The sequence below is a fragment of the Seriola dumerili genome, unplaced genomic scaffold (genome assembly GCF_002260705.1).
Source record: "Seriola dumerili isolate Sdu_G_001 unplaced genomic scaffold, Sdu_1.0 BDQW01000056.1, whole genome shotgun sequence".
NCBI lineage: Eukaryota > Metazoa > Chordata > Actinopteri > Carangiformes > Carangidae > Seriola > Seriola dumerili.
In genome coordinates this window covers 1,219,696-1,247,052 of record NW_019174311.1, presented here as the reverse complement: position 1 = coordinate 1,247,052, position 27,357 = coordinate 1,219,696, and the positions used below count along the sequence as shown (strand labels likewise).

General features: G+C 38.3%; 4 protein-coding genes across 4 annotated transcripts; 2 read left to right on the top strand and 2 right to left on the bottom strand.

Annotated features, from left to right (window-relative positions):
- Positions 1 to 1,199: 1,199 nt before the first annotated feature.
- On the bottom strand, positions 1,200 to 13,399 carry ppih (peptidylprolyl isomerase H). The gene is made up of 9 exons (XM_022741866.1): positions 13,240 to 13,399; positions 6,718 to 6,782; positions 6,532 to 6,555; positions 4,640 to 4,684; positions 4,045 to 4,087; positions 2,550 to 2,642; positions 2,160 to 2,247; positions 2,017 to 2,057; positions 1,200 to 1,504 (listed from the first exon to the last, which is right to left on the bottom strand). The coding sequence occupies exons 1-9, from the start codon at positions 13,303 to 13,305 to the stop codon at positions 1,436 to 1,438; spliced, it is 534 nt and encodes a 177-aa protein (XP_022597587.1). The 5' UTR covers positions 13,306 to 13,399; the 3' UTR covers positions 1,200 to 1,435.
- On the top strand, positions 8,627 to 11,282 carry LOC111219241 (probable G-protein coupled receptor 160). Its single transcript, XM_022741858.1, has 2 exons — positions 8,627 to 8,846; positions 9,880 to 11,282. Exon 2 carries the CDS (start codon positions 9,931 to 9,933, stop codon positions 11,026 to 11,028), a length of 1,098 nt encoding a protein of 365 aa, XP_022597579.1. The 5' UTR covers positions 8,627 to 8,846; positions 9,880 to 9,930; the 3' UTR covers positions 11,029 to 11,282.
- A 602-nt stretch (positions 13,400 to 14,001) lies between the features above and the next one.
- Positions 14,002 to 17,470, bottom strand: taf10 (TATA-box binding protein associated factor 10). Its single transcript, XM_022741864.1, has 5 exons — positions 17,087 to 17,470; positions 16,104 to 16,261; positions 15,397 to 15,461; positions 14,489 to 14,603; positions 14,002 to 14,324 (listed from the first exon to the last, which is right to left on the bottom strand). The coding sequence occupies exons 1-5, from the start codon at positions 17,217 to 17,219 to the stop codon at positions 14,235 to 14,237; spliced, it is 561 nt and encodes a 186-aa protein (XP_022597585.1). The 5' UTR covers positions 17,220 to 17,470; the 3' UTR covers positions 14,002 to 14,234.
- A 946-nt stretch (positions 17,471 to 18,416) lies between these two features.
- LOC111219238 lies at positions 18,417 to 24,347 on the top strand. Its single transcript, XM_022741855.1, has 14 exons — positions 18,417 to 18,669; positions 18,895 to 19,003; positions 19,445 to 19,529; positions 19,617 to 19,690; positions 19,989 to 20,048; positions 20,338 to 20,445; positions 20,780 to 20,836; positions 21,176 to 21,306; positions 21,595 to 21,649; positions 21,905 to 21,997; positions 22,108 to 22,242; positions 22,641 to 22,742; positions 23,339 to 23,500; positions 23,795 to 24,347. The coding sequence occupies exons 1-14, from the start codon at positions 18,656 to 18,658 to the stop codon at positions 23,921 to 23,923; spliced, it is 1,314 nt and encodes a 437-aa protein (XP_022597576.1). The 5' UTR covers positions 18,417 to 18,655; the 3' UTR covers positions 23,924 to 24,347.
- The last annotated feature ends 3,010 nt before the right edge of the window (positions 24,348 to 27,357 follow it).

Sequence of the window (27,357 nt, the reverse complement as noted above, 5' to 3'; positions counted from 1 at the left end):
TTGAACATATACAAGAGCTCAAATAGTGACAGTGAATCCTTATGTAATACACTCAAATTGTCCAGCGCAATAAACTAGGTAAAATCTGTCACTATCCTGAGTGAATTTAGAAACTCCACAGAGCAGACAGACCCAGACTGAGTGCAAGACAACCCCCCCACAGCCCCCCACCCATTGTCATGTTAATGCTCCACTGGCACGGTTTATGAGCATTGGCTGATGTGTGAAGAACTCGGTGTTAATGGCCAAGCCCCATTCTCCCACACAAAGATGGGCTTTAGCATTGACCCCAGAAAGCCTCCCCACGAAGAGACCCCCCTCCTCAAAAAAAAAGAAAGAAAAAACAAAAAAACAACCTTCTTCCTGCCTCGATAAGAACAGAGTCTACATCTGAAAGGATTCTTTTGTGTCAATGGAACAAGGTCCAAGGCAAAAAGAGGGAGAGCGTGGATGGGGGAGGGGCTCTGGGAGCTTAGATTTGTATGGATGGCTAAGACAAGAAGAGGTAACCATAAGTTCAGCAGAGGATTGCTTGGCACTGGAGTGTGTGCCTTTGAGGACTCTCGTGCCTTTTACTGTAAAGTGCTTCCCTCCTCTGCACCATGGCAGTAAGGCTAAGATTGAGTATTACCCACTATCACTTCAGAATCCACTTGGGCTGCACATCGCTGCACAATTCCTAAATGATAACTACAATCTCTTTCCAAACTAAAGAATGTGAGGAAAACATCCCTGCATTTTCTACGGGGCAGAAAATTAGCTGAGAAAATCTACCAAAAACAATGCATATCACACTGGGTACACAATGTTCTTAAAATGCAAAATTGAATTCAGAGCAGTTTCCAACCATGGATATGTGACTTCTTCAATACACATTTGAGTGAATCTTTATTTAAAAAAAGGCAAATAAAAAAGTGGATCAAAGTAAAAGGGCCTGATAAGATAAGTATTTGAGTTTAGTTGGTCTTAAACTCCACGGCTACTGTTAATATTATAGTACACAGACATACTTTGTGAAACTGGTTAACAGCAATTAAGTGTTTTACTATTTGCTGAGAGAATAACATTGACCATTAAAACATTGGACAATATAAAACATGGCTGGGCCATGTTAGAAAAATCTGAAGTGTGATGTCATTTACAAATTTTTTTTTTTTTTTCAAACAAACAAGATGACCTCCAAAAGTTTATAAAAATGTAAAACATTTTATTGATAATAAATGAGACATTGAATGAGGAATGAGAATGTTTCATACACTAACCAAATTAATAATTACTAACAATTTAACTTTACAATGTGCATTCTAGGAGAAGGCATCCATACAGGAAAAATATGTGGGTTTATATTTGCTGAGGAGTATCAAGCAACAATTAGACACTGCTTCATGTTTACAGAGGTTGTGTAGTTTTTACACTGGTGTTGTGAGAAAGCTGATCACATCTCCCCACACTGCGCAATGAGGATGGGGAGTTTGGGCTTGTTGTTGGGTCCTGTAGGGACATTCTGTTGGGAGGAAGGAACACACATTTAGAACTAAAAACCCAACTTTAAAACTTTACACTCATTGTTGGATTTCAGTTGCAGCTAGGACGCCTGCTTGCAAACATTTATGACACAAGTTAGTCAACATCAATCTGGAGATAATAACATTCAGGACAGTGAACCCTGTCAAAGATGATAAACAAGCATTTAAGACACATTCTGACACTGATCTGAGAGATGAGTGAAATAATTAGAGGACATATAACAAATCAGTACACTGCTGTATGAAGAAGACTAGGCTGTCTTGTGTTGTGTTCATATCCTGCTGCTATCACACAACATTTTTATACTGTGTTCAAGCTTAAATACACTTTCTTGTTTTCAACAGTATGAGTTGGCCGCCTCCTGTCACTCTTTTGCTCAGATTTTTGGGAATTTACAGATCAGTTTTTATTCCTGCCAAAGGAGGAGGAAATATTTGAACCACTGAAACCAATACATTAATATGAATGAATATTCAAATTCGTTTTTACCTCTATTTTTCTCATGATCAGCAAACCATCAACCACTTTTCCTGAAACAGTTGTGAACAAGTCAATTAAACTCTGACACATAAACAAATTAGAAAAGCTCTAAATGAATATGAATGCACAATTAGTACTGTAGACTTACTCACCAAAAACAACATGCTTCCCATCTAACCAGTCACATTTCGTACAGGTAATGAAAAACTGACAACCATTTGTCCCTGGACCACTGTTTGCCTGAAAAGCAGTATTTGTGAAGATAAAAGGAAGACTTAGACTACTGAGAAATAATGGCAGTTTTAAACATATTAAAGCCAGAGTTAATTCACTTTGAATGTATTAATCAAATCCTATTGTCTATAGAGATTGTGGTCAGTCCACTTTGAATGGATTAATCAAATCCTAATTAACTTTTTATTTTACAGAGCATAGAAAATTGGAGGAAACCCCCCATGTTGATTTGGCTGAAGTCAAAGTAAATAGACCTTTTTGTGATTCAGGAGTGTCCCTAACATCAATAAATTGATCTACATACATACCATGGACAGAAGACCAGGCACAGAATGCTTCATTCTGAAGTTTTCATCTGCAAATGGTCCTCTGTAGATGCTGCAGATCCCAGTACCATCACCCTTCACAAAGACAAACAAGACAGGGCTTTCAACTGAGAAAGCTACAATACAATCAACACGTTTCGTGGTGCTGTAATTCATCACATGTCCTCCAGAGGGTGACACACCAAAGTATTTCTGCCGGGTCAGTTCAAAGTTCAACTGCAGTTTGTCGGACATCATGGGAAGACTTATTATGGCCCCGAACACCGACCGGTGTGACGACCCTGTTGTAATTTGTTTGTCAGAATTTTTTCTCCTCCAAAATAAATCACCTTTTTAAGCCTACACATGCTCAAAAACTCATGAAACTTTGCACACGTGTCAGGCCTGGTGAAAATTTACATTTTTTGTGGGTCTTGCTCATGGCTGTGGCCAAATGGCCCAATAGCGCCCCCTCGAAAATTTCAATGGGGCACTACTCACAACTTGTTTCACCTACATGTACGAAATTCGGTAGGCACATGTAACATGTCACCATATCCTAATCCCAACAGGAAATTAGATATTTTGAATTTACTGTGCAATTTTGGCATTGTTTTTGGCATTTACAGACATTGGAATTTAATGAACTCGTCCTAGAAAATTAATCAGATCATATTTGGTGAGTCTCATCTTACGAAGTTTGAAACGCAAAATTACACAACTTTGAGTTTTGCCGTGTCATTGAACGGCCTTGCCTGTGGCGGTGCAGTGAATTTCGATGATCCGCCATGAAAATTTAACCCGTTATAACTCCTGCACACCTTGTCCAAACTGCCTCAAACTTCATGTTTGATAAGAGTCCCAGCCTGAAGACATCTACATGGCAAAATTCTGTTATAGTCCTAGGAAATTTAATGTTATGGGATTTGATGTACTCCTCCTGGCAAGTTGACTGCACCCACTTCAAACATGGTCAGAAAAAACTTCCAAACTTCATGATGCTTGATTCTGAAGATTGTGAGTTTTCATTTGAAGGCGTGGCTCTGGTGGTGTGGCGAATTTTGCAAGGAAGTTGTTATAACTCTATTATACCTTTTCCAATCTGTCCCAACCTCGGTCAGAAAATGCTTAACACCTTAGTGATGCTGGAAATTGTATGTTTTCGTCAAACGGTGTGGCAAATTTTGATGTTTCCCAATGAAACAGGAAGTTGCTATAACTATAATATACTTTGTCTAATCTTCCTCAAACTTCATGTTTGATGACAGTCCCCACATTGGAGACATCTGCATGCTCCTATGACATCATTGTCATAGCACCACCTACTGAAAACAGGAAGTAACCCTTGAGTGACATTCATCATTTGATTTACATGACGTTTTCATGGTCTGGTTGAAACTTCATGTACAGGAACGTAATGTGTGTTGTGTGTTTTACTGTTCCTACAGATGTGACAGGAAAACCAATCAGACAGCAGACGAGGTGTGCATGTACTTACATTTACAAAGTCCCCTCCTTGTATCATAAAGTCTTTGATCACCCTGCCAAAGAACAATTGAAAACATCAGTGAATTCAGTTTTGCTGAAAAGCTCAACCTAATCTTAGGTAGGAAAACTGTTATACAAAAACACAGATTTAGCCAGGCAGTCTGAGACATGCTGATACTGTGCCTAGAAAAAGTTTTCACCTTTTTCTGTTGATCAGTGTCCAGCAAAGGCACTTTCAATCTATTTTTATTAGAGACAATAAGAAAACCTCAAAGGAGGGTGAATACTTTTGATGGTTCCCATAAGATATGACACTGTTTAATCCAGGTGACTAATGATTAGAAATCTTTCCTTTTTTTTACTTTTGCTTTTAGAAACAAACTTCAAATGAATAATAACAATAAATATTAGGGGAAACAGGAGAGGCTGTTCCAACCAGAAGACCATCAGTTTAAATAACACCTTTAAAAGCCAACAGAGGCTGGAGGTAATAAGTTGAGTTGAAATCATTAAAAATAATATACAAAGTAATAAAAAACCATTAACATCTTTCCAACATTCCAGTACGATTTGAGCTGTACAAATCAAGCCGCCATGTTATGTACCTGTGGAATGTGCAGCCTTTGTAACCAATGGGGACTCCATCCTTCCTGTGGGACAGATGTTTGAGACAGCAACAGTAAAGACAAAACACACTGTAGTGTATTACAAGCTATCACCTCTCACAAAGTAGGTTTTTCTCTGTATCATTTAAAAGGATTGTAGTGTGTTCATGAAAACGTTTGACAAGCATGAAGAGCGTCTATCAACTTCAGTGCAGATCTATAGCCATGTTTAAAGCTGGCAGCATTAAAAGCTTCCTTTGGATTTTTCCAAATAAGTCCATTCAGATGTAGGAATAACATTAGGCTGTTTTTTTTCTCTGCAGACAATTTAGGTGTTGTGCTTCCTACAGCAGGTTATGGCTCAGTGTATCCTGGCTCACAGGGTCACAAGGCCATATAAAAACTTGTTTAGTTAAATGTAACAAATCATTCTTAAAGAATCTGCAGAGAATTTGGACTGAAGGCACAATGAGAGGCCCAAGTAGAACACATAGGGTTCATTACTGCACATGCACATTTGAATTTTACAGACACCCATCTAATCTGTACTTTATTATTTTGATTGATTGATTGATTGATTGATTGATTGATTGATTGATTGATTGATTGATTGATTGATTGATTTTTTGTTTGATACAATGAGGCACAGCTCTTTCATCCTACTTTACTTTACTCCTGGTACAACAATACCTCTCTGAACTGGGATCTGTACCACAAAGCAAGATAAGTGACTTATCCAGCTATCGTTGGGCTTAACTCAGGTTTTTCAGTATCACAAAACTGTCTGACTTTTAACTGGGGTAAATCACCATGGTAATTTATGCTGCATGGCATGAAAGTGGATGTCAGCAGTTGGAAAGCGGAAGTGAGCAAATGGGCCAGCTTTTACAGTTTGGAAGGCCCAGGTAAACTGCATCAGCTGATGACCCTCCCGTGTCAAACCAGTTGCCTGCTGAGGTCAGCCAGGAGGGACATCACAGTGTTGATGCTTTTATAGTCTTATGTGATGACCTTGTGATCATAAAATAAATATTAAATAAATATTAAACATTTCCCACAATTATAAATGCACCAATTCAGTCATGTAAACCTCATCAGACATTAACTAACTTCTCTCCTCAATCTCTGCTACAGCAGAAACAGTCTGACATAAGCTTTAACTTGTTTATGTGCTTCATATATATGTTTAGGTTTCTTTGTCATATACTAAAGATACTTGTAATAATTCCTGCACTTATTTACAGAATATCCCTAGCCTTATTTAATATTTGGAAATTATTTCTGGTGTTTCTCCAGCTCCTTATCATATGCTAGTTATGTGATCATATTGTTTACATGTCAGCTGGTGGAATATCACTTTCTGCTGTTGCTATAACCAAATCTACATGCAGGTAGCACTTTATTCATGGTTCTGACAATGTCACTTCTCATGAACAACTCTAGCTCTTTTATATGAACACAGTGATAGCCAAATATGAAAACCCAGAGTTAACTGGTTGGTTGATAAGCAGTTTGTGATACTGGTTATTCAGGACAGGTGATGTTAGGCTCAGTGAAGCATCTAACCCCAATAAAGTTAGACTAAGCTGAACTTGCTTCATGTATTGGCCCCTGGTTCTTTGATATGCAGACATGTAAATATCCTTTAAAGACCTGATATGCATATGCATATGGGGGATGTGGCTCATAGAAACCTGTTAACCAGTTTTCTATTGATCTCTTAACCTAATAAAAGGAAAACAGGTTATTTCGTTTTCATGTTCAAATATCAGGTAACTGCCAAATGCTTGGACTTGGAATGCTCTATATATACTGGAAGTGTATGTAAACACACTGCATGAATGCATGACCTTACTATGCAAAATTGGGAAGAATACAACCTTCCACCTTACCTGAACTCTCCAGTGCAGAACTGCCTGTAAGAGATAATAAATAATCCATGTTAACATATATACCTGTGACATCTCATTAAAAAAAAAATTTAAAAAAATCACAATATATAAAAATGAAAAAACAAAACAAAACAGAGTATGTAATCCAATAATGTGAGCAGCCTGCGATGCAGACTTTCTCCTTACCGGAAATTTTCTGCCGTCTTGGGAACCACATCAGCAAACAGCTCGACCTTCATCCGTCCAACATCCTGACAAACGCACAAACAACACACACAACAAGAGATATCCAGTGAAGAGAGGAACATATACACCTGAAAAGATGGCACAAGAGAACAGATGAATGGAAACGAATGAATCTTGCTCGTGGAGGCTGCTCTACGACTCTGACGACCTCACCTGGACTGACCAGTTACACTCTGACTTGGTAACAGTATCTAGCTCCAGGATATGTTCTACTGATATATACAGTACTTATATTTCTATTCAATAACTAGTATAGGACTTCACCTTCAGTTTCTGACATTGAGTACAATGACATGTTTCGCTTATTCCTTTTACATCTTTCAGTTCTTTGTTGATTTTGCTGAGAACATTAAATCTACTCTAGTCTGTGTCCCATGTCTGCCACCATCTCTCAGGGGTCAAAACATACATAATAGAAATATGTAAATGTGAGGACGCAGAACATTACTGGACATTAAATCCTCCGTGAGCTTTGTGTTCATGAGTGTGTGTGTGTGTGTGTGTGCATTCAGCAGCATGGGTATGTGTCCACCCAGGCTTCCCACAACCGAGAGGGACATGCAAAGTGGCCGACTGTTACAACAACGTCAGTGTGTCTGTGTGAAAACAAACAATGAGCTGGTGTAAGAAGAGTGGTTTGTCCTCATGACATCACTGCACAACTGTCCCCTCAGTCTCTGCAAACGAGTCACTGTCAAACAAGCAGCCATCAGATCTCCTGACTTTTCTACATAGACAACTCAGTATATTGATAATATTGGAGCGATGAAATGAAACAGAGGCTGAGTGCGATGACATGGAACAATCATCAACCGCAGAACATTTTATCTGCTGGGGGTTTTCTCTGACTGGAGTGTGACGTCCCCTGAAGACAAGTTCCCAACAACTGGTAAGACAGCGTGCAACATGTAATAAAAGTCATGTTGTTTCTAATCAGACATATATATGTAGATTTCAGTGTCTACATTGTGAAGAATTTATACTGTTTACTGCGATGCTTTACTGTGTCAGATGATTTCAAAGATCACTTGGAATTCTTTGAAACTGAAAAATAAACTGTAAGGAAGATGAGAGAAGGTATCAAGCGCTCTGAACTGCTTTAGACACATATTAAGACTTCACTTAACAGCCATGTTAAACGGGCCAAAGTCCAGGGAGAGCCATATCTAACACACCCACTCTCCTGCAGCATGTACCTATAAGTACATGGAGCTATAATATTCACACTGAAAGCAAACAGTTGCACACAGCAAACAGATCAAACCAAGAACCTGTGACAAACTGTGAGAGTAAATTAAACAATCATGACCCCTTTTAATTTTTACAGGTAACGTCGTGTAAAACAGATGTCTGTGCATGTTGCACCATAAACTCTGAAGAGTCATGTTAGGACCTGAAGAGGTTCATTTGTAACTGACTATTTCTGTTCATTCAAATTTCCCACTGTTTAAACCAAGGTCTTACTCTTACAGGTCGACAGTTCTGCGACAGTACCCAACAGTTAAATACTGCAGCCAGAGGCCAAGTATAGTTGCTGATAACATCTAACTGTGCTAACTTTTCAACAGACTGAGTGAAGAATGTCATTAAAAGCAGAGTATGAGCAGAGCAGCTGTTCTTGTTAGTTTAGTAGCAAGTATTTCTCTGAAGCCACCTCAGGCCTCCAACATTCAATACTTGATGCTGTGTAATTGTATAGGGACATAGTGTAAGTGAACAAAACCAGTCATAGGGTGCGGTTTCAACTAACAAGCATTGTTAGGGTTACTTGTCACAGGACATTTAAATCAATAGAAAAAGAGGCAGTTACCTCTGGGGCATACAAGAGGGAAAACAAGCAGGTTTCCTTGAAGACAACAAAGGCGTGTCCCATCAATTGTTTGCATTCACGGAAAGGTGGAGCCACAAAGAGCAGCTTAAAGGATAACTCCACTTGACAGCAGTCATACACCTGCACCGATGAGTCTCAGTGAAAGCATGCAGGGCTTCTAGCTCACACTGCCAGACAAGGGTTAAGCATCTGGATCTCTACTGAGACTCGCTGGACCACGATAACCTTGAGCAGAGAGGTACAGGCCAGAGAAAAGTGTTTGATTTTCTTCCTTGTTATGTAAATGCTGCATGCTTCACGTAGCAGAACTCACTTTACCTGTCATCAATGTTACAAGTAATGTGGAAATTCAGGATGGTGTGTGTGTGCTGCTGAGATGAATACCACTGCTTTAACAATGTATAATTGACATTAAGCTGACTGTACAACTGACTGGAAGTCAGAATTGATTGATGAGAAAAAAAAGCTGTTTTAACTTTTAGTTTTAATAGAACACATTCAAAAACCAAAGTGTGTTTCAAAACTGTAATGACAAAAGTCAAAATGAAAAAATGGAAAATTGTCAGTGTATGAAACAGAGTGAGAGATCCTGGAATCACCAGTGTTTACAATATGGCCTAAATGTGAAGTTTGCTGAGGCAAATCAGTGTGATCTGTGTTTGATGACTTTCTAGCAAGAAAGCAAACAGACAATTCTACCTGCTGCTCTACACTGACCAAACACCTTATTGTTCAACCTGCATGACTTTGGTCTATAGTTTTTCATTAAGACAAAGTTTTGTTAAAGTAACATTAATCAATTGTGTTATGATTAGTTAAATTTAACTTAATTTTAAAACTTACAGGAGAAGAAATGCAAATAGTTTCACAACCATGCAAAAGCAGAGTTTCTGGTGTAAAGATTTTAAAAGGAAGATCGAGATTTTCTACATGTGTCATTTTGTAGAGTGATAAATGAGTCTGTACTGTCTGCAAGGGTTTTCCACAGTGTTTTATAGCAGAAGTAGACCACCTCACCTGAAACTAAAACCACTGCTAAATATGAATTTACTGTGAAATATAACATTAAAGAGCAGAGGCACTCTTCCCACACAGCAAAAATTATGACAATATAATCTATCAATATGACTGTCATTAAGGCTGTCATCTCCTGATTAAATTGATGACGAGATAAGATGCATTGTTTTTAATTGTTAATTGCAGTCTATAGCTTGTAGAGCCAAAGTTCTTAACCAACATTATCTTTTTTCTTTTTTTTTTTTTTTTTACAGCTTTTCCTGAAGCACCTTGATACTGAACTGAGCACTGGTGCAGTAACTGAAATGCCGCCAGAGTTGACAGAGACTCTGTCCACTAGCAACTCTGTCAAAATGCTGGCCATTATGAAGCAATGGGAGGATGGATCTGGCTGTCAGACAGACAACACTGAGAAGTATCTGGTGCTTCTGCTTTTCAAGTTGGGACTGGACGCAGTGGTTTTTTACCTGTGCTGCCGGAAGCTGCATGCCTCCTTTTTAAGCCTGTGTAGCATGTCCATCGTCCTGGCTGATGTGTTGGTGGCATGTTGTATGGCAGCCGTGTGGTTTCTTGGGGCTGAAAGGTCTCCTGTGTCAGCCTGCCTCTTTTTGGCTCATACTTCAGCAACATTTGGAGCACTAACACTACCCATGATGTGCCTGGGTTTACTAGACTACTGTATAGAAGATACCAACATTGGCAGGCAGAGCACCTTCTGCAAATTCCTCAGGAACATGGTCTTGACATTGCTGGTGTGGACGCAAGCTGTTATTTACTCCCTCAGTTCTGTGAAAGCTAAGATGGTGGAACTGGATTATGTGACAGGGATAAAGGCCGTGGTGTGTGAAGTAGAGGAGTCCACACTGGTCCCGTACTTTATTTTGGGGCTTTTCACCACAGTATTTTTTACAATGCTGCCCTTTTGCTCAAGAATTACCCAGTGGGTGAAAGAGGCTGACAGGATATCTGAATTGAGGGAAGAGCAAGAGAACCAGGGGAGTGATTTGTTCATCTCAACCCCCTCCACAGAGACAAAGAGCAGCAAGGAGTATTACCTGGAGACCACCCAGCCACGACCACCTCTGTGGTTCAGCCTAACTCTGGGCTTTACTACAATCTGGATGCCTTATCTTATAGTATCTGTGGCTTGTCTGGTCTTAGGCTATGGAGTACCAGCCTACATCAGTGTTAACCTTCTTTGGTTGGAGTGCACCAACAGTTTACTGGTGGTTGTGGTGCTCTGGTTAAAGAGCAAGTGGCTTGGGCCATACAGCCAACTACCAGAAAATGTGTGTTTATTCCACGTTTACTGGCATTTGAGCAAAGGAACATGGCAGCAGCAGCTCCCTACAGGTGTGTTTAACCCGTCAAAACGGAAGAGAAGCACTCTTCTCTACGTGTAACAGACCAGACCTGACAGCCTATGCTGAAAATGAAAACCATGATGTGAGGGAGTGAATTAAGACTTCATGAGAATGACCAAGCCTCTATGAGCAGTTCACCTATGCTTTGACAGTCAAAAAGCTGCATCCCTCATCTCTCCATCAGCACATGCACAAGTTCCCTGGAGCAAAGAATTAAACAGGAAAACATTGACATGAAACTGTGACTGGACTTCTAAATGTCATTCTTTGAAGAGTTAAGCAGCAAAGTAAAAACTGGCCATTACACAAAACTTGTTTTTTTTTTGTTTTTTTTTTATAGAAATCAACATAGATCTTATATTTTCTAGATGAATTTGTATGTTTGTCATAAAGCCCTATATAAAAACAAATGTATGTGTATGTGTAAATGTATTCATTCTTGCCCTTGATGAAGGTCATGTGATATGATCAAGGAGCTCCAGAACAGCTACTCAATGGACCTTGTGATGATGAGATTGGTTGCTCAATAATGGACTTGGAACCTGAGCTTCTAACGCAGTGTGGGCAAGGTGTCCTAAAAGTGCTAAGAAATTTGAAGTGAGACTGCTTTCTCAACCTATCTGAAGAGTTTGATGCAAATATCAATTTAGAATTAGCCATTTGTGTTTTTCTCAATTAGTCATAATTCATATATAGGTCTATTTTACTCTAGTGTTTGTAAATATTAACGTATTAATAAGGCCTTATTTCACTTAACAGATTTCTGTCTGTGCTTCTCACTGTCTTTAAGTGGGTGGGGCTCAGTAGGGAAAAGATGACAACAGATAATATTTCACAATATGCACATCATTGTTTGCTTATGTTGCCAGCACTGAATAATTCACATGGACACAGACCAGATGAACTGGATTTGTTACATATCAAACCCAAGAATAGAATAGAGTAGAATAGAATTGTTTTCTCTTTGTCTATCGACTTTTTCTATTCATGATTATTTAATGGTGCTTTGATTTGAAACCAATCAGGGGCTTTTAAAGAACTGTCAGTATGGAAGTGATAGCAGGTCCCAGTCTTGTGCTCCACAGTTTTGTTGTGGGCTGACTGGACCACAGACTGTACCTTTAAAGGGAATCATAATCCACAAAGGATATACCAGAACCAGGAAATCCTATAAATCATTTTGAATTCTGTGTCACTGACTTCATTCACTGTACACATTTACTATAAACACATTAAAAGTGTTCACTGAAGCTTCCTTATTTTAAGAAGCACTAAATGTATCCTTAACCATTAACACAAGGTATTAGTCAATGCTGTATTTCTAAAATGACAAAGTATATTGACCATTTGTGCTGACATGCTCAAGGCAAAGGTAAGACACATTCACAATGCAGAGTTTTGGTTATTATACCTCAACAATTTCTCTTCTTGTGAGAGCTGTAAGACCTAAGAGAAAGACTATAACCAAAGGGGGAATATTACATTTCGTTTCTTTAAGTTGAGTGCAGTTAAGTGCACTCAGGCAAGATACAAAAGTGCCAGGATAAAAAAAGCAAGGTAGGTAAATAGAAGTAAGTTGATACTAGGTCAAACAAACTGCTATTCAAAGTCATATAAATTTAGAGCGTAAAATGTACCATGGTATGTTGTCATGTGAGTTAATTTCTAGATTTATGTAACAGACATAAACTTTGTATTTATTTTTCCTGGTATGGGTGTAGGTTCTGACTCTACATTGTGCTCATTTGTAATTTTGTCCAAAGGTAGTTAAGAGTTCATTCCACAACACTTCTTCTCAAAAACCCAACACCAGCACCACCTGCTTTTCCCCTGTAGCATTTCAACTGTCAGTTTGATGCATTTTATAAGTCCATAAACTAGAAGGATAAAACATTGGGATAATATATTTGGCTTTCTGCTTATGAACTTTAAGGTCAGCTCTAAGACAAGTACTGACTCATTAGCTATAGACATATATTATGTGGAGAAGACAATAGCACTCACACCTCACCTCACCCACGCTACAAGACGCTCATCACAAAACACCCTGCTGAGAGGAAAGTCCATCTTGTGTTACTATCACATGTATATAAAAGGCAGCCGTTTAAACAGCACGTTGGTGGTGTTCACTGGATCACAACTTTTAACTAAAAACAGACATTGTGTTGAGACTGGTGACATGTGGAAACGTTGACTGAACGTTAGCTGGAAGCTAAAGCCGCTGTTAGCCAAATCCATTTTTCTACTCACCTGCCCTCCAATGGTGATGTCGAAGAAAACTATGGGGTTGTTGGGATTTGTTGACAGCAGAGACATTGTGAAAATTTCCTCGCTTTTTGAGACTATAGTAATTCACCGTTTGAATTTCACCCAAGTACTTTGAACATTGTGCACATGCGCCGTTTGGACCTACAGTGGCTCAGGAGAGACAAGTTACGGAAAAGGCGCTACAACAAGAGCTTGGTTAATCTCTCAAAGGTGCCGCCTGGTGGTGACGTAACTTTGCAGTTGAGCTGGGTGACAAGAAACCAAAAATGCCTGTAATAATTACGGAGCTTCGTGTTTCTTGTGCTTTTGCATTGTGCTTGTGAAGCCCCTAATTCCACCTTTATTGAAGTTTTTATTGGAGTGAATGCCCACACAGAATCCTGGATTGCTGTGGAAGGTGATTTATATTCACAGATAGCACTTACATACGACTGTCGATCTGTCGTCACAAATATTGAGACAAATCTAATTCCATATCTTTTAACAGGTCAATCAGCAAATAATAGCAATCTGGTTTTACATTACTCTTTCACAATTTCCAATTTTATTTATCTTAAAACATCCTTTCCAATAATCCTCTCTACTAAATAACCAATGTTTACTTTGAGTACACTTTAGAGGACCTGTTTTTTTTTTGTTTTTTTTTAAAGTATTAGAACACTTCTTCCACTGTTGCACCAACTACATCCACACAGTATTACTAAGGAACACTTAACCAGACAAATGTAACATCTTGGACACATGTCAAGGTTTTTGTTATGGATTTTATTTTCACAATAAAATGTAATGTTACAATTTAACATAATGCAAAGGTGGCTCCACAAAAAATAGCAAATGGCAAAGTGACAACAAAGATTTGTCAAGGCTGTACTAAAGCACTGCGATCAAAAAACATTGAACAATAAAGGTGTTAACAGACTAGTGGGTCAGCAGGGAGATAAACCTAGCAAAAGCAAAAGCCTTGAAGAAAGACAATTCTATGTGAAGTAATATGGTTTCTTGACATTGACGCCATATTCTGAAAGGGCAGGAGTCAGGTCTTCCATAGTCAGAGTGTACTTCTTATCCTGTACACGGAGAAGGCAGAAAATGAGAACACCATGAACAGAAACAAAATGATGATCAGAGCATTTGATCTTTTATCAACACTCCCCTTTTCTAACGTACAGCACTGTCAAAATATTGTATGGAGGTATTACATTTGAAGTGCATGTAAAAATGAGACACTGACCTTTGTCTTACTCCTCGAGCTTCCTGAGGCAGTTCCCTTCATTTTACAGTACTGCAGCGCATCATTGGCAATGTCCGAGATAAACTTCTGAGAAGCAAGGGAGATCAGACGGATTCTGTAGAGGTGGAAAAAGGAAATCGTTGCTTTGGATTTTTCTTTCTGTACACAGCCAGACTGTCTATCATGGGAAAAAAGTCAACCCTGTGATCTTATTTTCATTTCCAAGACATCATATAAGCATTTATCAGAAAAATGTCCATCAATGGCCTACTAGGCTTAAGAGTATGTATTTTATGCTCAAATTAGTGGCAGTACTAATGTATACTGTATACCAGTTTACAGATATACAACAGCTTGTCTTTCTTAAAATAAATGAAAACCCCATTTGATAAAAGTCAGACAGGCATGGTCAACTGAACATCAAGGAACCACTCAGGAATTATCATTATCTTTTAAACAGCACAGCCGTCATCACAAATGGAGACTATAGCACTTTGTACCAAGGCACATTAAGCAGATTTTGTTTCCCCAAATCATTGTAAATATAATAAAACATACTAAAAAAATTTTCAGATGTGGCAATGAGGCAATATGGCAATGTCCAGATCTTTTTTTATCTTTTAATTAATGACCATTTCACTTTCTCATCTTGTCCAACACAATTCCCATTCTACTGTGTCAGTCAAACTGTGGCATGGTTCTAGCTTGCCACAGGTTATTGATTAAATACTAGTCAAAGGGACTCATGATCCTTTATAAAGACTCTAAGTACACTGCCTGCTATCTTGCAAGGGATTTTTTTAATTGATAATTTAAACAATTAACTCAGATTTAGTTTCTGAGATTTTTAAACTCTTAATGAGACTTGACTCACACTGAAACTTGCAGGTAGCATTGGTAGGACTTACATTCTTGGATCAGAAGCCTCAAATCCAGCCTTGTTGAGGTAGTACCCTGTAACTGCATCAGGAATCTGAGAAAGAAAAAAAGAGCAGAATTCAGCTTGTGTTCAAGTTTCACATAGCCCGCTTTCTCTGCTACAGACAGGTATTTGTGAAGAACATTATTATTGTGTCTCTACCATTCAGTGATGATCAAATTAATTTCCTGTAGCCAGAACTCTGATACACTCTCTGGGAGGACAGTGGTTGTAGTAATGCAATTTCATCTTTATTGGGGGTAGTGGAATATGAGGTTGTCATGAATGTTCATTTCATGTCAACAATTTACCTGGTTTATTACACTGATCATACTGAAGAAAATTATTCAGCAGAACATCTTTATGGCAGTACTGGATTTACAGGAGGTCTGCATTAATGTGATGTAGTGCTTAGATTTTCCAGTTATTTAATTCACTGGATAAGCCAAAAACAGACAAACTGTACCAATGCATATTTTATATATAAAGAGTTTCTCAACTGAATTTCATTGGATTTAGTGATGTTATCTGTAGCTGGCATAATAGAAAACCTTGCCAGGTGTTTCCAACATTAGCCAGCATTAAGCTGTTAATGATGTGGACACATGCAGTGTTTTGAGTTACTGATCTTTCTGACAATGTGTCCCTATGTGTGAATGCAGCATATAGTAAGGTGACTGACAATGCTTGACTTACTGTGGGAGTGTACTCTTCCAGCTGCATGAGAAAATCTGCCAGGGGTGTGGTGGAGACGGCAGGTTTTACATCTCCATTGGTGATGCCACCAGGCACATAGACACCATTGGAGACAGATGTGTCTGCTGCTGGTGTCACCATGGCCGCTGATGCGGAAGCTGTGATAGAAGTTATTGAGATGAGTTCATATTGAATCAAAGAAACAATATTGTATATCCATCTACAGCATTGGACACATAATGAGAGATTCCAGTTTTTACTTCCAGGGAAAAGTGTTTTCCAGTACTAAGTTTCAAATAAGTTTGTACCAACTACAAACCATGTTTTCAAACAGGTGTTTCACAAAAGTCCAGGTTCACATGATGATGCGTGAAAAATGCTAAACATACTTTTGTATATACTCAGTCATAAGTTTTTTTAGGAAGCCCTAGCGAAAACTAATGCAATCTAATACAATAGTCCTGCAATAAACCCTACCTTCTTTGAAGTTACAATGGTAAGTTTTTGTTTACACCGTGTTAAATATGTTGATTCAACTGTATGATCATTTTAGAGGCTGCAGCTTGTGCCCTGTCAACTGCGTTACGTTGACAGGTGTTTCGTGTATTTTTACACCCAATTCAAATCAATGAGGGTAAGATAAATAAAATAAAAAACACGTCACTGTATATTAAAATATACCTCAATAGCACCACAATCTACATCCTTCAAAATGATTACAATTGATTCAACTCCTCTCAATTTCAATTTCAAACGATTTCAATAGAACCTGAACATTATAACTGCACTGTTGGATTAGACATCATCAGTTTAAGCTAGATGTACCCAATAAATTGCCAAATTATATAACTATAACTTATACTATATATAGTGTCAGGCAAACATATCATCCATCTGAAGAACAAACAATACACTAACTATCCTACCTTAAACTAAGCTAAGTGTTTAGCATAATAACATTAGCCAAAATCCCATAACGTTACCATTGCTCGTGACCGAAGGGATGCTGCTGACGTTGGTTGTTGCATTATCATTTGCGATACAATTGCTTGAAGTTGAAGACGTTGTAGATGGCACTCCAGTTGTGACGGACTGGTTAACGTTGTCAATGTTCATGTTGATGTTAATCTTAGCTAACGCGCTAACCTTGCCTAGCTAGCGGAGAGAAACGTCCAAATATGCTGAAAAACGCGGCTCCGTGTGTATAGCTCTAAAACTAGGCCTCTACAAAGAAGTGTGTTGTAAAGTAAAGCTACTTTTATAAGTCGGAGGATATTAAAATCACAGATTCAAGCGTTAGCTAGCATCAGAAATGTTTGTAGCTATCGTGCAACAGAAAGCTGACCACACGCTGCAGAGGTAATAGCGTCATATGACCCTATCATTACGTATAAATCGGATCTGACGAAGATAGCCGGAGATATCCGAAGACCCTCTACTTTGCCACTGATATCGTTTGGAAATATTCTTAGTATTTGCATGTTGGATTGTGGACTTATTTTATTAAGTTGTGTCAGCAGCTAACTATAGCTAACAGATAACGAGTAACAAGGATTTAGTAACGTTCCAGCCCCATATGTCAAACCCATATATCTACTAACTGTTAATTGTGATATGTGAACCTATAGGTTTAACATATCCTTCATTATAAAACACAATAAGCAAAATACATAGAATACAAAAAATAATAATAATACGAAAAGCTAAAAATGTTGCCTTCGGGTGATGTCGGAAAATCTCTTTGGAAAATCTGAGACAAGTGTTAAATTGTGATGGACCGGCCCTTTGCAAAATACCCTTTTGAGCATAGCAAGTTTCTGGACAGTGAAGCTCACGCCTTGTTACAAACATTTTACGGATTTCAAACTTCTACAATCATTAATTCGGAAATCCTTCATTGATGCATTGTTTACATTTCACTCAAACAAAATACAATCAAACAATATATCCGTTTTTCTCATGAAATTAAATTAAAAAATCAGAACTTAAACTATTACAAAATTTCTTTTTTTTTTTTTTTTTTTTTTTTAAACTTTTAGAGGACTAGCCTATATCCCATACATTTCCTGATATCATATTACCTGGATGACTGATCATCTCCAGACGTGTGATGTCTATATTATCTGCATTATGCATATGGTGCATTTCCTGTTCAGCAAACTTGGATTTTAGACTAAGACCTGGCAGTAACCAGGCGCAGTGAATTGCTCCATTCACTGCGCTGGACATACTCCACACTGTAGGGGGCGGTAAGGAGTCGCTGACTGCTTTCGCTTGGCTTTATTGCTCGAGCAAGTGAACCACTCCGCTGGTTGTCATCATAGACTATATAAAAACGTCGGCACCATGGATGTATTATAAGACAGCCATGCTGATACATCCACGCGTCAAACCCGCTCGTCAGGAACCTGTGGGTGACGTCACGGAGGCTACGTCCATCTTTATTTACAGTCTGTGGTTGTCATTCGTTGTGTGGACGCCGGTGTGTTTATTGTCGTGGCTGCACGTAATTGGACCGACACAGAAGACAGGCAGAAGGTTTTGACAGCCGCATGGGACAAAACAGGTATTGAGCCAAACAGCCGTGCTATAAACTGACACTTATTATGTACCAGAAACTCTCTTTAATATATATTTGTGGGCTACTCTAATGGCTAATCTATATCTGTAGAACTGTAGATGTAGTCACCCAGACTGTAGGAAGTATGATGTCGAGGTGAAGTTCGATCACCTGAGGCTGACGATTTAATTTTGTTAGGTGTAAGGTGTGTCTACAAGCTTTGTGTTAAAGTTCACAGGGCGCCAAAATGACTCCCCCTGTCCGTGTCATCGTGGTGGGAGCTGGCTGTCGAGGGGAGATCTACTCCAAGTTTGCATCCGTCCATCCTGATCGCATGAAGGTCAGGAGAGGTTCCCTATGTTGTCAACAAAGAAGGCAATTCAGTAGACTGATAAATGGATTATGTTCTTATTGACAGTACCGATAAAAAGCATTCTCTGACACCAGAAAAGATCATTGGCAGGACACTTATGTGAAAGAAACATGTAAAGTATCATCGAAAACTTTATGTCACAGTATAAGGAGAGCCTCAAATCAAATCCATGTTTTCAGTGACAATATAGGTTGAAAGAGTACAGTGAATTGAATAGTTCCTTAAGTGTCCTGATTTTGCTTTCATGAGCCTTTCAGTTCATCTTGCTGATAATACTTTTCCCTGCTGTATTGCTAATTAAGAAAATTATCCAAAGACGTTTTCCACCATGGCCCAGGTGTTAAGTTGTAATGTTGTAACAGAGCATTTGTTATGCCCACTTTGTTTACTCTCACTTCACCATTTCAGGTTGTTGGAGTTGCTGATCCTAGGAAGTTTGCTCGCACTAAACTTCAACAGCAACACAAAATCACAGATGAAAACACATTTGATGGTGAGCATCAAAAGAAAAAAATGCATTTTATTGTTTATTATTTTCTGCTACATGCTAAACTGTTGAATGCTCTATTTTTCAAACTAGACTGGCACAGTATAGTTGAGAGAGAGAAGTTTGCAGATGCTGTGTTAATTTGTACTCCAGACCGCCTTCATAAGGTAAACAAACTATGTGTATGTATATGAAACACTGAAATTGTAATCTTTTGAGTCATTTTTGTTTAATTTTGTGATTGCAGAATAAATACCAAAACTGAAGTCAGTGTCTCTGTTTCTCATTTTTCACTAAACGTCATTTGTTGAATTCTCAGAACATATCTCTTTCCATATAGTAGATGTCATCACTAATGTCCTGCCTTCGAGTCTCCCCTTATTATTGGTGTTAAAATGGTCTATTTGGGAACTTTGTTATTGTTTCTTGGCTACTCACCCTATTAAACTAGTTTGTCTTTTCCAGGAACCTGCTGTGGCCTTTGCAAAGATGGGCTACCATATTCTGCTGGAAAAACCAATGGCAGTGAGTGATTTGTAAATGAGATTAAACATAAACCATATTAACATAGAGCATAACTTTAACTTTCATCTGAGTGTTAATGATCCCACAGGTTGATTTTAAAGTAATTTCTTGCACGTTAGTTTGTAATTCTGTTTTGAAAAAAAACATGTCGCACTGTATTTGTCCCTCACATTTCAGTGTGATTTCATTCATATGGCATGAAACGCTGAAATTCCCTTCCCTCCTTTTTTTTTTTTTTTTCATTCTATCAATGTATTTGTGTGACACTCATCTGTTCACATGACTTTAGACAACTGCTGAAGACTGCACTGCGATTGTGGAGGCTTGCACTCAGAGCGGTGTGATGCTGTCAGTGGGTCATGTTCTCCGGTATGATCCCATCATCCACAAGATAAAGGTGAACACATTCAAGTTAGCCACATACTCACATCACCTGTCACATTAAGATCAATCAGCAAAAAGAGCTCTGTTGAACTTGAGTTTCGTTAAGTTGGATTTCCTATGGAAAAAACTAAAGAACTAAGTCTTGATCTCAAGATAACTGGGTTAAAATAAATAAGTACTTACCTTGAGTGAAAATGCAAAAGTTTCTTTAGATGTGTGATCAATCAAATCAATCGGTTAATAAACTGCTCAGCACTTCTTGCTTTGGAAAATCTGACAGCAGCAAACCTGTGATTGTATTTTAATAAGGATTGGTCTGAAAATTAAATCAAGCAATCTTTTTCTAGGAGCTGCTAGATTCCGGAGTCATAGGTGATGTGATGCATATTCAGCACTTTGAGCCGGTAAGAATTCAAACAGAATGGAAATAAAAAAAAAACAAATAACAGCACAATAACATAACAACATAATATTGTTAATTATCAACCCTGTTAATTTAAAAGTAACATATTCTTGTTTTTTGTTCATGATTTCTTTAAGTCCAAATATTTTTTTAGCCTACAGATACAATGTATTATGATAATACAAAGATCTTCATAAACTCATGAACCTGATGTTTCAATTCAAACTTATATGTACTTAAACTTTGTAGTGAATATGTACCCATGAAATTAATACACTGCTATATTTAAACTGTATGTTTAGGCTAAATGTTTAAATGCAGTATCAACTTTTTGTTCTAGGTTGGCTTTTATCACTTTGCTCACTCATTCGTTCGAGGAAACTGGAGGAATGAAGCTGAGAGCTCTTTCGTTCTTTTGGCCAAATCGTGCCATGACATTGACCTAATACATAACTGGGCTGGAGCACGAAGGTAAACTTTAAACAGTAGTCAATGATCAACTCCAAGCTTGTCTAAGGTTTAGAAGTACTGTGCAGAATAATATGCAGTCACCACTTAAATGAATAAGTTGGTTTGTCAGCTGGATGATATCATGTGTATCAGTTTGTCAGATGCCTCAGCCAAACAATGCTAGTAGGAACTAGATGCTACTAGATATCCATGGTGGTTTTGTTGAGCCGCAGTCTCTGTGTTGTAAGGTGGTTGAGGTTGTTTTTTGTTTGCCTAAGATTAAGCATTAACAGAGTTTGCACTTTGCAGGTGTGTGAAAGTGTCATCATTTGGATCTGTCAGCCACTTCCAAAAAGACTACAAGGTATGTGGTGCGTTCACAGTATGTGACCCAAGAAACAGGTTTCTGATTGTATTTTGTTTTATATTTTGACAAGTGAATCCTTTTTACTGAAGATCTATGACAGAACATGACATCACTGCTCTTAACTCCTGTTCAACAGTTCTGAGTTGTGTTTTTGTATCATTTAATTGTATTTGATTGATGACAGTTCTCTGCACCAACAGAAATGTCCATACTGAGTATGAAGAAATATGACATTGTGTGTTTCTTTGTCAGCCAAAAGACGCTGCAGATCGCTGCCTGGATTGTTCAGTAGAAAAACACTGTCCATACTCAGCACGCAAAATCTACCTGGACAGAGTGAAACAGGTGAACATTTCATCACCATCATTATTTTCACCATCTGCTATACTTCATCATCTGTAAACATAATACATATTCATAATTTGATACATTCTGTTTGTTCATATGTGTGCTAGGGTCACACAGGCTGGCCTGTATCAGTCATATGTCCAAACTCGTTGCCAGACATCGAGTCAGTAACTGAGGCGCTGCGGACTGGACCATATGGCCGCTGTGTGTACGAGTGTGACAACGATGTCTGCAGTAACCAGGTTAGAAAACATTCAGGACTGCTCTTAATCCCCAAAACATACCAGCACTCTCTAACCCATTAATTTTTTTTTTTCAGCTTAAATAAAACTCAAATATTATTACAAAAAATATTTTTGTACTATTGCTCACGCTGCCTTTTATTATATACATCCTTTCCTGTCTCCAAAATTTGCAGTCAATTACTAATGTAAATAAATGCATGTTTTTTTTCACTCTGTCCAATAACTTAGATTTTCACCTTGTTCAAAGATAGTTATTTAACCTAAAAATTCATCATTTACTTTCCTTTAATAATACTGTATTTATGGCACTTAACGTAACGTTATGTTAAGTCATTATTAATGTTTAGAAGTATAACACTTTTGTCTTGTCTTGATGATCTTTTCTGTTTTTCCAGGTTGTTAACATAGAGTTTGAAGGCGGCCTGACCGCAGCCTTTTCCATGGTCGCCTTCACTGAGGAGGTCTGCAAGCGAAAAACAACCATTTATGGCAGCAAGGTAGGACTGGAAGGAATGAGGATTGTAGAAAAGGAGAAAATATTATAATATTTAAGGTACAACAGATGCTGCAAACAAAAGAAGCCAGCAGGAAAACGATGTATCAACTATTAGCTCAAAAATAGTAAAGTGTTTCGGGGCTATAATGAAAAAAATCAACTATCATAGTGTTGACTACATGCAGAACATAGTCAAAACTACGAGTACACCAAAACATTTTATCCATATCTCATTCAAATGTCATGAGTATGCAAAATGCTGCTGTAATCTTAAAGCGTCCACTCTTATGGGGAGGCTTTCCACTGGATTTTAGAACCTGGCCACAGGGATTTGCTCCCATTCATCCTCAAGTGAGGTCAGGCACTGATGTTCTGCTTGGCTTTCAGCCATCGCTACAGTTCATCCCAAAGTTAACCATTAGGGTAAGAGCTCCCTTTCATGGAACTTATGATTCACATCATTTTCATACTCATCAAAGCATTCAATGACCATCATGCCCTATGGATGGGGCATTGTCATCCTCTTTCTCCACTCATTTTCCAGCTTCTTCCTATAATTTGTCACCCGTCTGTATATAATGAAGTGTATCGTCACAGGGGGAGCTGTCATACGATGGCCATGAGGTACGTGTGTTTGACTTTCTGACCCAGAGATCCACAAAGCACAGACCACACAGCAATACGCCCTGGCTGTTTGGCATGAGTGGGCATGGTGGAGCAGACTATCACCTTATGGATGCCTTTATTTCTGCTGTGGCGGTGAGTTCATATAAATACTATTCCTTTTTTATTTTGTTAATGTATAGTTTTCTCCTTGGCCCACACTAGAATCAGCTTCTTTGGTTGTTGCAGTATATGAACAGCTTTGATTTGAATCTTTTGTTTAGCTGCAGCTGTTTGGGATAAGGACAGATTATGAACATTCACTGTGTGTACATTTTTGTAGCTGTGTGTGAGGCTCCGACTCAGGATTTAAAGGATGAATAGGATTTGGAAACGCTGACTTGACTGTGTTGGTTGATCAGCTGTGTGTATGTGTGTTTGTGCATGCAGAGTAATGATCCATCCCTGATCCGATCGGGCCCTGTGGAGACGCTGCTGAGCCACCTGCTGGTGTTTGAAGCTGAGCGTTCACGACTGGAGGGCAGAGTCGTGCACTGTGGTGATGTTAGCAAGGGCTAGATGACACTGAAAAACATGTTGACATGAAAATGACCTCATCTTAAAGATCAAACACTATGATGCTACCCGGGTGATCGAAGACACAATTAGACTAATGAAAGGCCAAATCTTGTGAGAGTATTTATGTTCATTATTTAGTTATATTGCTCAGGGATTTTAATACTGTGGTGTTTGAGTCAATGTGACTGATTGAGTGAATCTGTTTAGTTTGTTTTTAATTATGTAAGCAACTTGTCAAGAACTTGATCATTTGTTGTTCAGCATAATGTCAATGTACAATCATTTTTTGATTAAGTAATGTTCATGTATTCTCATAATTTCTACTAAAATATTGGGAATATGTGTAATTTACATTGTCTTTTAATCACTGTCTGCTCTTAATGTTCCTCTGAATGTCATCCCATAAACAACATGGTTTTTCCCACCTGTGTCAATGTGCAGAATATATCCAATCCAATCCAATTTTATTTATAAAGCACTTTTTAAAAACAACCCTGTTGACCAAAGTGCTGTACAATAACAATAAAACACAAAAAAGACATAAAACACAAGCAAAAGATCTCACATTAAAAGTTTAAAAATACATAAAACACGTGTAAAAACAACAACAGTTAAGCAACATCTCAGGCTGAGAGATTTACAGACTGGCAGTGAAGAGGCCTAATGTGTAAAGGCAAGATGCAACTGCAAATGCCTGATCCCCTCTGAGTTTCAGTCTAGTTTTCAGGACCACCAAGAGCAGCTGATCAGCAGACCTGAGAGACCACAAAGGTACATAAGGTTGAAGCAGGAGAAATAGGATGGAGCAAGACCATTCAGGGATTTATAGGCAAACAGAAGGATTTTGAAATTGACATGAAGCACACAGGGAGCCGATGGAAGGAGGGTAGAATGGGGTAAATGTGCTCTCGCTTGTGTGTGCAGGACACTTGTTTGCTTCATGAAATGGTCAGGGCTTAACTTTAAAAAATACTATTGAGCTAAACTACAGATAAACCTTTATTCAAGAGAAGACACTGACTAACTGAAATGAATTTATTGAATGCACATATACCACTGACTGTGAACAAATGATGTATACAACATACATAAATATAGATTAGATGCCATTAGTTCTAGCACTTTTAAATCCAAGTGAAGTTTTACCTTAAGCAGTTTATTCTCTGTTGAATAACAGGTGCATTTAAGATTTGCATCATATTATGTCTATATAACAATTCACTAAAAAGCATATTGTATAAGACTAACTCTCAGACCCATGGCTTTGTGTTGATCCATAATTTATGTGGTAGCTCTAAAGAGCAGTATTTATCTGAGGGATGAATTAAGAAACCCTCCTTTATGTTTTCATAATAAACTACATGTGGACTGCCAGAGATTCAAAACTTCTGATAAACTGAAAGACTGAAGTTATACAGTAAACAATTTGCTTTGTACAAATGTTTTTTTTAATGTATTTATTTGTTTTGTTATGTCAGTTGTACTCAGCCTCTTTTTGACCAGTGTCAGGAGAGGCTCTACTCGCTCCAGCAGCACTGAGTCCAGCGAGTCTTGGTCGTTACTGAGGTATCACAGAGACTGTATCCAAGCATACATCAAATCAAAACGCAGATACTGATTAATGATTATACTGTTGCTAATGGTCCGCCTGTGACAGGTCGCGATAAAAAAAAACACTCCGGTGCAGGGCTGGCAGCAGCAGCAGTCAGGTTGACAGGTGGCTGTTACTCACAGGAGCAGCAATGGTGCTGAGACTGTCGATGTGCAGTGACATGCAGTAGTGATGAGGATTTTCACCACTTTGTAGGTTCACATGTTCCATTTTAAATTTCCTTTCACAAACATGAGGTTGCTAACAGACCCTCCTGTGGCCACAAGCAACAGCTATTCCACAGTCGGTTCCACAGACATGTTCCATATACATGTTTTTTTTGATTAAGAGACAGATTAAAATTCCATTGTCTGATCTTCCTGTGCCCATACCTTAGAGCCCAGGTGTTTGCACCTCTCCATTGTGGGGACATGTGGAAAACTCATACAAAAGCCTCGTTTACCTATCATGCCTTATGGATGAATCTTGCACCAGAGTTGCTTCATATAAGGAATGACGTACAGCAACATTGAAATTAGCATATTGATTAAAAATGATTAGGTAAACACAATTTCTAAATGTGCCAATACAGTTCAGCAAGACTCAAATTACAAGAACATAGTTGGTACTGTGGTAATATCACAATCAGTATTAATTTAAACAATCAATTATTTAATTAATAATTATCTATAGATTACTGTTCACCTGTAATTAGGTGTTAAAAACTGTTGTCCCCTCAGAATAAATTATAAGTAACAGAGAACCTCTCCTCTGTCCTCTTCACGAGGCATGTCTTGGTGAAGAAGTAACATCATTTGAACACCAGGTGTCACTAGTTTATTTGATTGGAAGTCAACACATTCGATAAGAAGTAAACACTGGACTGTGGTGACAGTGGTCTGTTGTGTTAAACAGCCTGACATTACTAGCAGACCTCTTAATGCTGTGGAATATCACAGCACTAATGATGAAGCATATAGGTGGTGTGGAAAAAGGCAGCCAAACACTGTTCACAACAGGAGAAGGCAAATTAAGTAAAGTACCCCTCTTTCAGAACTTCGTACTCATGATTTGATCCTTCAGATTGCTTAAACTAAAAACTGTGAGATATGAGGTATTAAATTCCCTGAAATGGCTGACGTGGTGTTGTCACAGGACAGTAAGTGATCATTCTAATATGCAGGCTGGAGAGTATTATTATCCTACTTAACAGATTTGAAATGATGTAGTCTTGCAAAAACATATTTTGTGTTCAAAGCATGAGATTTGCAGTCACCTTTTTTTGGGGTTGATGTCTTGGGTGCAAAAGAGTTTTCAGGTCTAAGAAGGCTTCAAAGTTCTAGGCTACTCCTTTCTTTGATGTACTGAGCAACATCCTTAGCTTTCTGGTCCATCAGCATCCTCTCTTTCTCTTGGATCTTCACACTATGGTGTATTCATAAATATACACCTTAATAGACCGTTATAAATAGTGGATGGACTTAATGAATCTAAGCTGTTAGCTATTGAAAGTAAACAGTACATATAGTAAAAAGGAAGAAGACACATGCAAGTGTGCCTCGATATGAATATGGTGATTTAGTCTATTCTCCTGCATTTCTTTTTTGTCATCCATTAAATATTAATACATTTAAGCAAAGTTGACTGGCAATCTCTGCCTTTTTGCACTTCAAAAATCTGATTCCTTGTCTCCATGACAAAGTATTAATATATGCTCTAACCTATCAATTGTGCACAGTGGGTCACAAGAATTGCATCTGTCTTCATATAGTGCTGCAGAGTAGTATACCTGGCATTAAAGGCTTCAGTGCATTTAGTCATCAGGTTACAAATATCCTTGTGA